This window comes from Octopus bimaculoides, chromosome 1, assembly GCF_046866305.1.
Source record: "Octopus bimaculoides isolate indiv1 chromosome 1, ASM4686630v1, whole genome shotgun sequence".
Lineage (NCBI taxonomy): Eukaryota > Metazoa > Mollusca > Cephalopoda > Octopoda > Octopodidae > Octopus > Octopus bimaculoides.
The window spans coordinates 188,460,668-188,476,209 of record NC_142928.1 but is presented as its reverse complement, the minus strand read 5'-3'; the positions used below and the strand labels follow the sequence as shown (position 1 = coordinate 188,476,209).

The window sequence follows — 15,542 nt, the reverse complement described above, 5'->3', positions numbered from 1 at the left end:
TGGAAGCCCTACCTAAAACCAACCACCCAGCATCACTCATTTTCATTTTATTTTCTTTTTAATAATCACCACATTCCATAGGTAGAATACAAATTCTGACTGGCTATTCAGCTTTTTTTCTATTATTGTTTATTTTTCTGGACAATGTAAAGCCAGCTGGTGTTTATATTACACACCTTTTGGGGGGAGTACATCATTCAGTGACTGCCTATTAAACAGCCGGTCAAGCCATCACAGACAAGTGATGTACATCAGTCTGAAGGTCAAGGCTGATAGGATGAAAGACAAAGTAGACCTCTACTGGATTTCAGTACAGAATAAATACAGGTGCTTAACTAAATTATAGAGCTTAAGTCATATCCAGTGACAGCTGTAACAATGTTATAGCTAGAAGTCTCAAACTGCTAGACCAGGTAATTGCTTATTTAATTTATTCTGGTGCCTCACTCATAGTTCAGAAGTTTAGTAGTGTTACATGTAATGTCTACGTTGAGATAGAAAGGTATGGATAAAATTGTGCTTCCTTATCAACAAAATATTTGTTATTTACCGAATTTCACACTGAATTCCATGCATTAAGTTAGCATTTTTATAATGAGTTGGAAATCATTCATGTTTCATATTTCATAATTAATATTTATTGTATAATTAACAGGGATGACAGATTCCTGTTATATTGTCTTTAAACACAGCCTCTCTCATTTTAATTACTTTCCCTGAATTTCAGTCTCGTGCACATGTAGCAACAGATCTGTTGATGGAACTAAATGAAGAGGTCAGCGGGGATTATGTGGAAGAGGTAAATATCTCTTTGTTCTCATTAGTTACCATTTCTTGCTCATCAGGCATATGGATATTCTAATAATTACCTGTATAGCATTTGTGATATATTGACAGACACTGAAATTATAGAAAATATCACTAAACTTTAACCACCTTTTAAAATGTTTGTAGAACTTTTACGAATTAATACTGCCTGATAGTTTCTACTTTGAGACTTCCAGAGTCAATGGCCTTGCTCAAGGGTAGCATATTGTTCTTGATGCTATGCAAATTTGGCTGGTCTGTACCCTAAATGTAGTATTCTTTCTATTTGACCACTGTGTTTCTTGTTGAATATAAGACATTTATATTTGTTATTTCTTTATTGCCCACAAGGGGCTAAACATAGCGGGGACAAACAAGGACAGACAAAGGGATTAAGTCGATTACATCGACCCCAATGCGTAACTGGTACTTAATTTATCGACCCCAAAAAGATGAAAGGCAAAGTCAACCTCAGCGGAATTTGAACTCAGAACGTAACGGCAGATGAAATACTGCTAAGCATTTCGCCCGGCAGCATAACGTTTCTGCCAGCTCACCGCCTTAGACATTTATGTTTGTATGTGTTTCTCATTTGGATTTTGCAATTTGTTTTTTCACAAAAACAATGTAGAAGTTACTTCCATCTGCACTGAAAGCATTACTGCTCTGATAGTTAAAAGCAATAGAGACAAAGATACATACAATATTATTATTATGGCTGGGTTCCACCCTGGGCCAAACGAGGGATTTGGTTTAACCTTGTAAGAAACATACAAGGATAAACCAAATTACCTCATTTGAAAGCTGCTACAGCAAAGTTATACCCTGTCCATTCAGTGGGAAGTCCATAATGTACCAGGTATAACAATCACTAGTGTTGTAAGTTAAGACATTAGTGACCAATGGTTATAAGAAAAATTCCATTGGTCTCACAGTAAATACATTCAGGAACAAAAGTTTGTCCTCACTATCCTAGTATATCTGGTGCGTGAAGGAGAAAGGATTTATCAATCAAAAGATATCTTGGTTTGTTGTGGAGGCTGTTATTCCTATATCAAAGGATCAGAAACATCCTGCCGACTGTCCCTTGTTGAAAAATATATCTTTATGCCTCTGCTGGAGCATTGAGCAAAAATGGGTGTCAAAGTGTAGGCATTAGAATAAGCACCTTTAAAAGAACTTACAAATGCAAACTTGAAAACATCTTGTCCATAATGACATCTGGTTGTGCCAGATGTCATTATGGACAAAACAACAATCACAGAAGTAATCCTTACCAAACCGTGACATTGATCAACAAATTACTACCCACCTCTGTAGATTGTATGGAATCCTCTGTGTCGCTTAGCTACCAGCTGCAGAAGATGCTAAAAATAGGATATTTTGGTCATACCAAAATAAAAACACAATGGTCAACATCATTTGTTGTCTGTTTTCTATGCTGGAATGGGTTGGACATTTTGATAGGACCTGGCAAGCCGGAGACTTACACCAGGCTCCATTTGTATTTTGATGTGGTTTCTACAACTGGATGCCCTTTCTAATGCTAACCACTTTACAAAATGTACTGGGTGTTTTTTTATGTGGTACCAGCATGGATGCTTTTTGCATGACAGCAAAATACTGAGGCACTTTAAAACTAATATTTATGTGTAGTTAGACATAAGAGGAATCAGATGTATACATGTCCGTAAGTTACTTTATATATGTATGTATATATGTATATATATGTGTATAGTGTATAGGTTGCATGGTTAAGCACTTAGCAGCCATGTGGCTTTTGGGTTCAATCCCACTGCATAGTACCTTAGGTGTCTTCTTATGTCTGTCCCCGTGGATTTAATAAAGGATTTAGTTTTATGTTCCAAGACCATTACCAAATAGAACAGGCACCTGATACAGAGGGTATAACAGTCAGAAAGTTGTGATTATAACAACCAAGATAAGGTCACTAATCTACATAGATCAGTGTATTTATGATGGTAATTCCTCAGCTCTGAAATCGAGACAAGGTTCATCATCATCATCATCATCGTTTAACGTCCGCTTTCCATGCTAGCATGGGTTGGACGATTTGACTGAGGACTGGTGAAACCGGATGGCAACACCAGGCTCCAGTCTGATTTGGCAGAGTTTCTACAGCTGGATGCCCTTCCTAACGCCAACCACTCAGAGAGTGTAGTGGGTGCTTTTACGTGTCACCCGCACGAAAACGGCCAAGGTTATATGATATATTTATTAAATTCATTTCTTTATCTTATAGTCACCAGAAAAGCTTTTGGAGAGTAATCCAGAATTTTTTAACCGCTTTACTCTTGTTGTTGCAACAAATCTACATGAAAAGTAAGTTGTTTTTTTTTTTTTTTTGGTTTTGCTTTTGTTTTTAACTCTTTTCCGCACTCCATTTTAGCTATCATTGCTAAAATCATTTCTTTACCTGATTATTACTGCTTTTGTCTACTCTGATTAGTGTACCTGAGCACTTTATACAATAAACTTATTATTAATAATAGTTTATGAAATGAGCTGGCAGAATCATTAGCACACCTGACAAAATGCTTTATGGCATTTCTTCCAACTCTTTATGTCCGGAGTCCAAATTCTGCTGAGGTCAACTTTACCTTTCATTCTTTTTAGTTTTGCCAGCTCTCAGTCAAACGGTCCAACCCATGCCAGCATGGAAAGTGGGCGTTAAACAATGATGATGATGGTGAAAATAAGTACCAGTTGAGCATTGGTGGGGTCAATGTAATCAGCTAGCTCCATCATCCTCATCATCATTAACGTCCGCTTTCCATGCTAGCATGGGTTAGACGATTTGACTGAGGACTGGCAAGCCAGAAGGCTGCACCAGGCTCCAATCTGATCTGGCAGAGTTTCTACAGCTGGATGCCTTTCCTAACGCCAACCATTCCAAGAGTGTAGTGGGTGCTTTTTATGTGCCACTGGCACGAGGGCCAGTCACACGGTACTGGCAACGGCCACGCTCAAAAGGTGTTTTTTACGTGCCACCTGCACAGGAGCCAGTCCAGCGGCACTGGCAACGACCTCACTCAAATGATTTTCTAATGTGCCACTAGCACAAGTGCCAGGAAGGCAACGCTGGTAACGATTACACTCAAATGGTGCTATTTACGGACCACTAGCATGGTAGCCAGACAGCTGCTCTGGCAATGAACACGCTTGGACATCGCTTGACAACCGGTGCTGGTGTGTTTACATCCCCGTAACTTAGCGGTTCGGCAAAAGAGCCCGATAGAATAAGTACTAGGCTTACAAAGAATAAGTCCTGGGGTCGATTTGTTCAACTACAGGTGGTGCTCCGGCATGGTCAGATTACTGAAACAAGTGTTCGACAAAAGGCGGTGCTCCAGCATGGCCGCAGTCAGATGACTGAAACAAGTAAAAGAATATGTTAAGGCGTCGAGCTGACAGAATCAGAACCACTTTGGACAAAATGCTTAGCAGCATTTCTTCCAACTCTGCAGTCTGAGATCAAATGCCGCCAAGGTTGGCTTTGCTTTTCATCCTTTCAGGGTTGATAAAATAAGTACCAGTGGAACACTGGGGTCCATGTTATTGACTTATCCCCTCCCCAACATTGCTGGCCTTGTGTCAAAATTTGAAACCATTATTTACTTATGTGTTGTTTGTTTTAATTTTTACAGGCCACTCTTGCAGCTTGCGACTCACCTCCGAGAAGCTGATATCCCCCTCTTAATCTGTCGATCCTATGGTTTTATAGGTTATGCTCGGATTGTTGTGGCAGATCACACAAGTAATTATATTTACTCTCATCATTGTCATATTATTTCTATTTTTAGGAGCAAGTGTGGCTGTGTGGTTAAGAAGCTTACTTCCCAACCATGTGGTCTCAGGTTCAGTCCCACCGTTTAGTACTTTGGGCAAATGTCTTCCACATGGCCCCAGGTAGATTTGATTAAGCAGTAGACAGAAGTTTTGAGGATTTTTTTGCCAAGGTGACTGAAACACACACATTTTTATCAGAGTTCTCTATCAATTTTCTTCTACTAAGTCCACTAGCAAGGCTCAGATGAATCCTTTATTATAATAGAAGACACCCAAAGTGCTATGCAGTGATATTGAACTTGAGACCATGTGTTTAGAAACCAAACTTCTTAACGACACAGCTATGCCTACAACCAGTGAGTTCTGCACTGGGCTTCACTTTGATTTTCTTCCCTCCCTTGGTTCATAAAATTAGTATGAATGTAGTGCTGGTGACAGGTGAGGGATGATTAAATTCATTTTGCCCCTACCCTTCAATCTGGGGGCTTGTATGTTTGAAATTGCTGCTGTTGTTATTGTTGTTGTGTCAGTCAGTAGAAGAAACAGTGTAGGGCCAAGCCAAATACTTTTTTGGTATTTAATTAAATGACTTCATGTTGTTTGCTCAAATTCCACTCAGGTAAACTTTGCCTAACATCGTCGTCGTCGTGTAACGTCTGCTCACCATGCTGGCATGGGTTGGACGGTTTGACTGAAAACTAGTAAGCTGGGGTGTGGGGGCTGCACCAGGTTCTGATTTGGCAAGGCTTCTACGGTTGGATGCCCTTTCTAACGCCAACCACTCTAAGAGTATAGTGAGTGCCATTGACCTGACACTGGCATCAGCCACAACTACGGTCTCACTGGGCTTCACAGGTCAACACAAGCACAGTATATCGCCAAGGGTCTTGGTCACCTATCACTGCCTCCATTAGGCCCAATGCATGAATGGTGCTTTTTACATGCTACCAGCACAGGTGCCAGTCAGACGGCACTGGCATCACCCACAACAACAATTTCACTCGGTTCAACAGATCTTCACAAGCACAGCATATCACCCAACGACTGAAAGGTGTTTTTAACAGGCCAGTTACATGACACTGGCATCAGCCACGCCTACGTTCTTGGGACAGGTGCCAGTCAGACGGCACTGGCATCGATCTTTCTATAGTCAGTAAAACAAATAGCAACCAATCAAGTACTAAAGGGTTGAGTCACTTCATCCCTTAACCCTTTAGCATTCAGACTACTCTGACAAATGTAAGGCTTTTGGATTCACATTTGTTTTGAATTAATCAGACGTTATCTCGTAGCTTTGAGATTTGGTGATGTGATTGTTTATTTTTAGAATGACATTGTAGGATTTCAACATAAAACATATGACGTAGTGGTTAAGAGCACAGGCTACTAATCCCAAGATTCCGAGTTCAATTCCAAGCAGTGACCTGAATAATAATGATAATAATAATAATAATAATAATAATAATAACAACAACATTGAAAAATACCTTAGGAATGAGAACCCAGGTTCGAAATTTCCTCAAGACACCTGATGAAGGCTGGAGGTTATATCAACCGAAATGTTGTGTTAACAGCAAACAAGATGAGGACAAATATCCGTCAATTGTAAATAATGTATATTTGAGTCTGATTGTAGGATTTGAACAGATTTGGTGATGTGATTGTTTATTTTTAGAATGATATTGTAGGATTTGAACATAAAACATATTTGGACCTGATTTGGCCAGTTTAAACACTAAAGGGTTAAACTTATAAATGCGTGACCCCTGTATCAATGCAAAAGATAATAATTGGAGTTTATGGCTTTTTTTGTTTTGTTTTGTTTTTTTCTTACAGTTATTGAATCCCATCCTGATAATTCTCATGAAGATCTTCGACTGGACTGTCCATTCCCAGGGCTGATTGATTTCTGTGATAAGTTAAATTTGAATGACATGGAAAAAAAAGTAAATAAAACTCTTCTTCGTCTGAACTCCCCCCAAAAAATGTTTCTCCTTATTCCTCCTTTCATCATTTCATTTCCTTCCAACATGTAGCTGCCTATCACTCTCTCACTTCCATTATTTGCTCGCCTACTGCCTTGCTCCACCTATCAATCTCTCTCTCTCTTCCAGTCTCATGCTCTCTCTTTTGTTTGTCACATTTATCTTGAATGAATAGAAACCGCTTAAGAGTAAAGGTAACTCTCTTTACTCTTTTACTTGTTTCAGTCATTTGACTGTGGCTATGCTGGAGCACCGCAAATCAACCCCAGGACTTATTCTTTGTAAACCTAATACTTATTCTATTGGTCTCTTTTGTCAAACTGCTAAGTTACGGGGACGTAAACACACCAGCATCGGTTGTCAAGCGATGTTGGAGGGGACAAACACAGACACACAAACATATACACACATACATATATACGACGGGCTTCTTTCAGTTTCCGTCTACCAAATCCATTCACAAGGCTTTGGTCGGTCTGAGGCTATAGTAGAAGACACTTGCCCAAGGTGCTGCGCAGTGGGACTGAACCCAGAACCATGTGGTTGGTAGCTGCAAACAGGGCAATGTCTGGTACCATAACAAAATGTACTCATTTCATTCTCTAAAGTGGTTAGTGATAGGAAGAGCACCCAGCCATAAAAACCTTGCCAAAACTGGAACATCCAAGATCTGGTCATCTGACCTGTTCTAAGAGGGTGGTAGCTCTGAATAAGAACTGACAAAAGTCATTGACAATCTGTCCAACCCATGCCAGCATGGAAAGCAGAGGCATAAAATGTCATTGATGGTGATGTGTATTTTATATATCATCATCATCTAATGTCTGTTTTTCATACTGGTGTCGGTTGGATGGTTTGAGAGGATCAGGCAAACTGCAGCCCTGCACAGAGCTCCATCCAATGTCAGGGTTTGTTATTATGGTTTCTAATTTTGCCAATGGTTATGAAACCTGCTTTGCAACCACATGATTTGGGTTTTCTGCTATATTCCCAGGCTGACCAATACCTTGTGAGTGAATTTGTTAGGCAGAAACTGTGTGGAAGCCTGCCATATATATATATATATATATATATATATATATATATATATACATACATATCAGTGTACTTGTATGTGTGTGCATGTTTGCATTTTTGTCTGTGACCTGCCATTGTTTGACAACCAGTGTTGGTTTGTTTACATCCCCATAACATAGTGGTTCAACAAAAGGGACTGATGAAATAATTACCAGACTTTGGAGGATGATTTATTTGACTAAACCCTTCGGAGTGGTGCCCACACTCCAATGACTGAAACGAGTAAAAAAAAAAAGACAAAATAAAATTTTCTATAAGTGTAGGAGTGGCTGTGTGGTAAGTACCAACCACATGGTTCCGGATTCAATCCCACTGTGTGGCACCTTGAGCAAGTGTCTACTACTATAGCCTTGGGCTGACCAAAGCCTTGTGAGTGGATTTGGTAGATGGAAACTGAAAGAAGCCCATCATATATATATATATATCTATATATATAAAAATGAGAATGTGTGTCTGTCTGTCTGTCTGTGTGAATCCCTAAAACTCGAGAACTACGCAACCAATTTCATTCAAATTTTACACATGCCTTACTTAGGGTTCCAGTTGTGTTTTAGTCCAAAAAAATTATTAACTTCTTGCCGAGTTCGAGCACACGGCAACATAATATCTCCTCCACTATTTAAGTATTACGTGTCAAAAGTGAAACAAAAACACTCATGTCAAATACTTTCACTTTAAAAATGAAACTATTCCACTAACTGAAACAATCACATTTCGATACTGTAGTGACAGATACTTTCACAGAGAGAGAAAGAGAGAGACGGAAAGAGAGAGAGAGATGTATATGTATACATATACATGTATATGTACACCATTTCGATACTGTAATGACAGATACTTTTAGAGAGAAAGAGAGAGAGAGAGAGATGTATATGTTTACATATAGATGTACACGTATATGTATATATATATATATATATATATATATATATATATATATAGATCTATACATGTATATGTATACATATGTGTAGATGTATATATATATATATATATATATATATATATATAGATGTACATGTAATATGTACACATATATACATATATACATGCATACAGATATCTATACATATATACACCCATCACACACACATACACATGCACACAAACACACACATTAGTCATTTGTTTTCTTATCCAAAACTATGTCAAAAGTACTGAATGGATCTTTATGAAATTTGGAAATTATATTCTTTGCATAACGGCCATAACTTCCATCAAAATTCATATATTTTTGATGTTGATGAAATTTTAACCCGAACATAACAGATGAGCATTATTTAGAAAATGATGTCACACGTTATCGAGGCTACCATTCTTTCTGGATGTGCAAAAGGGGATGACATCTTTATTCCAAGAATTCCTCTTACTCCATCAGGAGCAGACATTCCTTTTACATTCAGAAGACTACAATTCCCCCTTCGTGTGACTTTTGCCATGTCCATAAACAAATCTCAGGGTCAAACACTGTCTGTAGCTGGTCTTCTCTTGGAAGAGCCCTGCTTCTCACATGGACAACTGTATGTTGGCTGCTCAAGAGTGGGCAGCAACAAAAAACCTATTTGTATATGCTCCACAAGGGAAAACAAGGAACATAGTTTACAATGAGGTGTTATAATCACAACAGCAAGAAAGTATGTACATGATCACCTTCTTTTACGAAACTTCATTGACTTTCATATATTTATATTGATATACATATATATACGTGTGTTTGGGTGCGTGTGTGTATATACATCTCTATATATAAAGATGATGCGTAGTCTAGACGGCGTTTTTAGATATCATTATTCTCTTTAACCCGGGCAACGCCGGGTATTTCTGCTAGTATATATATATATATATATATATATATACGAGGGTGAGTCAAACATTAATGCCATTTTGTTTAGGAGAGGTATAATTACCAACACAGGAACTTGCATCATACATCATCAAAATGAAGCTGGTCCTTTGTGGATCACATCCCTACTTCTCAACATAGTCACTGTTTCTCTCAACAGCAATGTTCCACCTTCGAAGGAGAGCATGTATCCCTGCCCTGTAAAATTCTGTTGACTGTTCTTTGAGCCACTTCTTCACTACAGTTTTCACTTCCTCGTCACTGGACTGTCATCTCTTCGGCCCCATGAAAGAGGGTTTGAGAGGCAAACATTATTCCAGTGACGAGGAAGTGAAAACTGTAGTGAAGAAGTGGCTCAAATAACAGTCAACAGAATTTTACAGGGCAGGGATACATGCTCTCATTTGAAGGTGGAACATTGCTATTGAGAGAAACGGTGACTATGTTGAGAAGTAGGGATGTGATCCACAGAGGACCAGCTTCATTTTGATGTATGATACATGTTCCTGTGTTGGCAATTATACCTGTCCTAGACAAAATGGCATTACTTTTTGACTCACCCTCATATATATATGTGTGTGTGCGCATGTGCTTGGTTCTATTTCACTTCTTCATTATTTATTTGATAATCAATTAACTATTCAACCAATTGACTGATCAGTTGTTTGCTTAATCATTTGGTCAGTCAATCACTCAGTCAGGTTTATCAAACTCCTTTCATTGCCATTCACAATCTCGTTAATAACATGCCCTCTCTACTCATTATTTTCATTATTTGTCAGGAACACAGTCATGTACCTTGGTTGGTCATAATATATAAATATTTGCAGAAATGGAAAGACGAGGTCAGTAAGTTTTAAAATATTTATCTTAATAACTTTCTATCATATTTACTTCATGTAACCATAGCAACCCATGTTGCATAACATGTAGCCTATCTTTATGTTGCGTAAGATGAATCTTCATGGAATAGTTACTTGAGTTTTTGTGGTGGGGTTTTTTGCTCAGAAAAATATATAACTTCTAACTAACTTGTCAACTTGCTAAACCCCTTTTGTTATCCACTTGCTGTTACTTCGATGTTGATTATAAGGGCCACAAGAGACACAGGCAGGGCTGCATGGTTAAGAAGCTTACTGCCCAAACATGTTATCTTGGGTTCAGTCCCACTGCACGGTACTTTGAGCAAGTGTGTACTATAGTGCCAGGTCATCCTAAATCTTGTAAGCGGATTAGGTTCATGGAAACTGGAAGAAGCCCGTTATGTATATGTGTATGTTTTGATATCCCATAAACAAGCATCCAGCACCACATCAAAAGCACTCATGCCAGCGCCACATGTAAAAAGCACCTGTGCTGGTGCCATGTAAAAAGCCCCCAATACACTCTGTAAAATGGTTGGTGTTAGGAAGGGCATCTGGCCAGAGAAACCAAGCAAAACAAACGACTACAGCCTGGTGCAGCCCTCTGGCTTACCAGTTTATGTCAAACTATCCAATCCATGCCAGCAGTTTTCTGGCATGGATTGGAAAAAAGCATGTCTGGCCATGCAGAGAAATGTAACGTTGTTTGGAAACTGGTTGGAGTTGGCATCAGTAAAGGCATCCTGCCATAGAAAATTTGCCTCAACAAATTTCATCCAATCCCATGCAAGCAAGGACTAGTGGACATTAAATAACGGTGGTGTTGACAGATTTTTCAGAGTTTTGAAACAGACAAACAAAGGACCATATTTTTTTATCCACAATCGCTAAAATAATTTTTAAAAAAACAGCATAGGATACTAAACTCTGTTTGTGAAGACCTGTTGAGGCAAATGAAATCGATCCAAATTCGACGACTGGCACCCATGCCAACCTCTCCTTCATTGGACACTAAACTCGGCTTGCGAAGACCTGTTGGGGCAAGTGAAATCGAAATCGTGATGGCACGAGCACCGACCAAGCGTGATCATTGCCAGAGCAGCTGTCTGGCTTCCGTGCCAGTGGCATGTAAATAGCACCATTTGAGCATGATCGTTACCAGCGTCACCTTACTGGCACTTGTGCCAGTGGCACGTGAAAAAACATTCGAGCGAGGTCGTTGCCAGTGCCGCTGGACTGGCTCCTGTGCAGGTGGCACGTAAAAAACACCATTTGAGCGTGGCCATTGCCAGTACTGCCTAACTGGCCTTCGTGCCGGTGGCAGGTAAAAGCATCCACTACACTCTCGGAGTGATTGGCGTTAGGAAGGGCATCCAGCTGTAGAAACTCTGCCAGATCAGATTGGAGCCTGGCGTAGCCATCTGGTTCGCCAGTCCAGTCCTCCGTCAAATCATCCAACCCATGCTAGCATGGAAAACGGACGTTAAACAATGATGATATTGTACAGAGAAACTGTCTGCAATCATTGAAACACACAGTATTGGCTAAAAAAGAAGCCTACAAATATGTTCTAGAGTACATTAAAACAATGAAAGACTTTTAACATATTAATTTCTTGTTTGCTCAAGACTAAATATATTATCATGTATAAAAAATTTAAATATATTTCAGGAAATGTATCGACAAGGTAAGAGTTTCTTTCTGTTTCAATCGATTAATGTATATGTAATAAATTTTGAAATTAATATTCTTTTATCCCCAGCATAATGGTGAACCACCTAAAAATTACAAAGAGAAAACCCTTATGAAAGAAATGATCAAAAGTGGTAAGTAAAAATTTATTTGATTGACAAAGTTTAATTAATGATATAGGCGTGGGAGTGGCTGTGTAGTAAGTAGCTTGCTTACCAACCACCTTGGGCAAGTGTCTTCTACTATTGCCTCGGGCCAACCAAAGCCTTGTGAGTGGACTTGGTAGACGGAAACTGAAAGAAGCCCGTCATATACGTGTATATATATATATATATGTGTGTGTGTGTGTATATGTTTGTGTATCTGTGTTTGTCCCCCCAATTTCGCTTGACAACCAATGCTGGTGTGTTTACGTCCCCGTAACTTAGCGGTTCGGCAAAAGAGACCGATAGAATAAGTACTAGGCTTACAAAAATTAAAGTCCTGGGGTCAATTTACTCGACTGAAGGCGGTGCTCCAGCATGGCTGCAGTCAAATGACTGAAACAAGTAAAAAAGATTAAAAGATATATAATTAGCATGCTGGATGTAGTTGTTTGAGAGTTGGAACTGGTAAGAAAGAATATGTATCATCATGCAGGTCAGCTGTCTTGTTGGTGTAAAACGAAAGAAGATAACTGTGGACAACTACTCCAAAACCTCCAACTCCTATATCATCATCATCATTTAACGTCCACCTTCTATGCTGGACCAGGCGGAAACCTGCACCAGACGTCTGTGTCTGTTTTGGTACGATTTTTACGACTGGATGCCCTTCCTTACACCAACCACCCAGCAGAGTGGACCGAATGCTTTTTACATGACACAAGCACAGACGAGGTATCCAGATTATAAATTAACACGTATACCATTGGTGCTCTTGGTTTTGTGAATAAATGTCTAAATGACAATCTGGATAAACTGGGGTTTCCAGACAAAGAAATCAACCAACTCACTCACACATTATAATCTGTAAGTGGAACAGTTAAAATATGTAAAACTCTTCTCTAGTTCAAAATGTGATTCTGTCTTTGTTCTCAACGTTACAACAATGGAGCTTTGAATCTTTGTTAGAAACCAGTTCCTTCCTCACAGAATGACTTCAGATTGAAAATATAAGAGAACATGTATGGCTACTTTATGAATAATCCTTTCTACTATAGGCACAAGGCCTGAAATTTGGGGGAGGGGCCCAGTCGATTACATCGACCCCAGTGTTTCACTGGTACTTAATTTATCAATCCCAAAAAGATGAAAGGCAAAGTTGACCTCAGCAGAATTTGAACTCGGAACATAGTAACAGGCGAAATACCGCAAGCATTTCATCCAGCAAGCTAACAGTTTTGCCTGCTCGCTGCCTTGCTACTTTATAAATAATGGCAACCAATCAGGTGGGCCTCTGTTGCAGCTTTATGCTGTGGTGATAAAACTGTCAGCTATCACTCGGCCTTGAAATTTTGTTTTATACATAAGCTTATTCACTCTACTGTGGAGGTGCAATGGCCCAGTGGTTAGGGCAGCGGACTCGCGGTCATAGGATCGCGGTTTCGATTCCCAGACCAGGCGTTGTGAGTGTTTATTGAGCGAAAACACCTAAGGCTCCACGAGGCTCCGGCAGGGGATGGTGGCAAACCTTGCTGTACTCTTCCACCACAACTTTCTCTCACTCTTACTTCCTGCTTCTGTTGTGTCTGTAATTCAAAGGGTCAGCCTTGTCACACTGTGTCACGCTGAATCTCCCCGAGAACTACGTTAATGGTACACGTGTCTGTGGAGTGCTCAGCCACTTGCACGTTAATTTCACGAGCAGGCTGTTCCATTGATCAAATCAACTGGAACCCTCGACAGAGTGCCAACAACAATTCACTCTACTGAAGTAGTGCATTTTAAATTTCTGTCTACGATCATTCGTTGATTACAGTACAATATATATTGTTTTGGTTTAAAGGTGTTTTAAGAAATGAAAATGGAAATCCCGAAGAGGAGCAAAATTTTGATGAGGCAGTTGAAAACTTGAACACATCCTTAGTGAGAACTCATGTGAGTATATATTATGATGTTTGAATTGATGTAGTTTCATTGCCCTCTCTTCTATTCACCTTGAATGATTGAATACATGATAGAGTGGATGAGGTACAAAGTAACCTTACGAGTGTTGGTGTTATGATGCAATGCATCCAGTACATTCTGTGAAGTGGTTGGTGAACAGAGACAATCTGGGGTCAAGTCGAACCCTTGGTCTTGTTGAGGACAGGACAACCTCTTTTGTTCTGGTACAGTCTGTGAAGTGGATGATGTCTTGAAGGGCATCAAACAGTAGAAACCAAGCTGAAAGTTATCCATATGAGACATGAGCCTTTGACCCATCAAGGAGTGTGGTTGGTTAGTCCACATCACTCTGTAGGGAACATAGGGCTGGCTTCCTGATTTCTCAGGCATATATGTTCCTCTCTGGACAGAACACTGGTCCTTCACAGAATTACTCCTTTTTTTCCAGCAGGACGGAACTCATGTCAGAGCATAAAAGGTTAGAGTGTGACAGAGAGGCAGAAACAGATGTCTTGCTATAACAGAGGGGGCATTGGAAGAGGTGATCCAGTATCAGATGATGACGATTAGAGTGTAACAGAGATATAGAGGCAGAAACAAGTGTCTTGCTATAGAGAAGATACATGGTTACCCAGTGAGGGAGACAGAGATGATGATGATGATAGTATAAGACAGTTTCTGTCAACCAAATTCATTCACAGACTTTAATAGGTCCAGGGCTATACTAGAAGACAATTGCCAAAGATGCCACACTGTAGGACTGAACCCAAGACCAAATGGTTGGGAAACAAGCTTCTAAGCCACACCAACACCTATATTGTATCTTATGTATATGTTTTTCGTTATCCCTTATTTCTGTTTTTTCTTTGCCAGATTCCTGAAACTGTACAGAAGATTTTCAATGATCCATCTTGCACACAGATGCATGCTGATGTAAGATTATTTTTTTTTTTTTTATTTTAGAAAGTTATTTAACCCTTGGTCAGCTCTGATGGAGCAGACATATGATCAGAAACATTCCAAGTGGCACTGGATTAACCATTAAGCAAAATAAGCTCATGCTTAAGGTATGAAGGGAAGGGGTGGTGCCACAGAAATGGTAAATGGTTTACAGCACAAAAGAAATCACTTTAAACTAACTAAAATAATATTTGAAGTAATTTATATAATCGGAAATATAATTTCATGGTGTCATAGTGAGGATCTGATCAAAGATTTTGCAATTAATAAAGTAGGAGGAAACTTTTAATATATAAATAAAGATGGTAAATAAATATTATTTTCCATCTTACTGTTAATTTTGTTTCATTTTGAAAGATAAAATTAATTTTATGTTTTTTTATTGTTTATATTTTGAATTACATACATACGGGGGTCA

General features: G+C 39.2%; 1 protein-coding gene across 1 annotated transcript in view; it reads left to right on the top strand.

The window, feature by feature from the left end:
- The window catches only part of LOC106883862 (NEDD8-activating enzyme E1 regulatory subunit), a 30,060-nt gene that overhangs the window by 4,684 nt on the left and 9,834 nt on the right, over positions 1 to 15,542 (top strand). The window contains exons 5-12 of the mRNA XM_014935000.3: positions 728 to 799; positions 3,071 to 3,150; positions 4,476 to 4,585; positions 6,454 to 6,563; positions 10,305 to 10,367; positions 12,148 to 12,211; positions 14,064 to 14,155; positions 15,038 to 15,097. Coding sequence (XP_014790486.1) covers positions 728 to 799; positions 3,071 to 3,150; positions 4,476 to 4,585; positions 6,454 to 6,563; positions 10,305 to 10,367; positions 12,148 to 12,211; positions 14,064 to 14,155; positions 15,038 to 15,097 — 651 coding nt within the window. The remainder of the gene's footprint in view (positions 1 to 727; positions 800 to 3,070; positions 3,151 to 4,475; positions 4,586 to 6,453; positions 6,564 to 10,304; positions 10,368 to 12,147; positions 12,212 to 14,063; positions 14,156 to 15,037; positions 15,098 to 15,542) is intronic.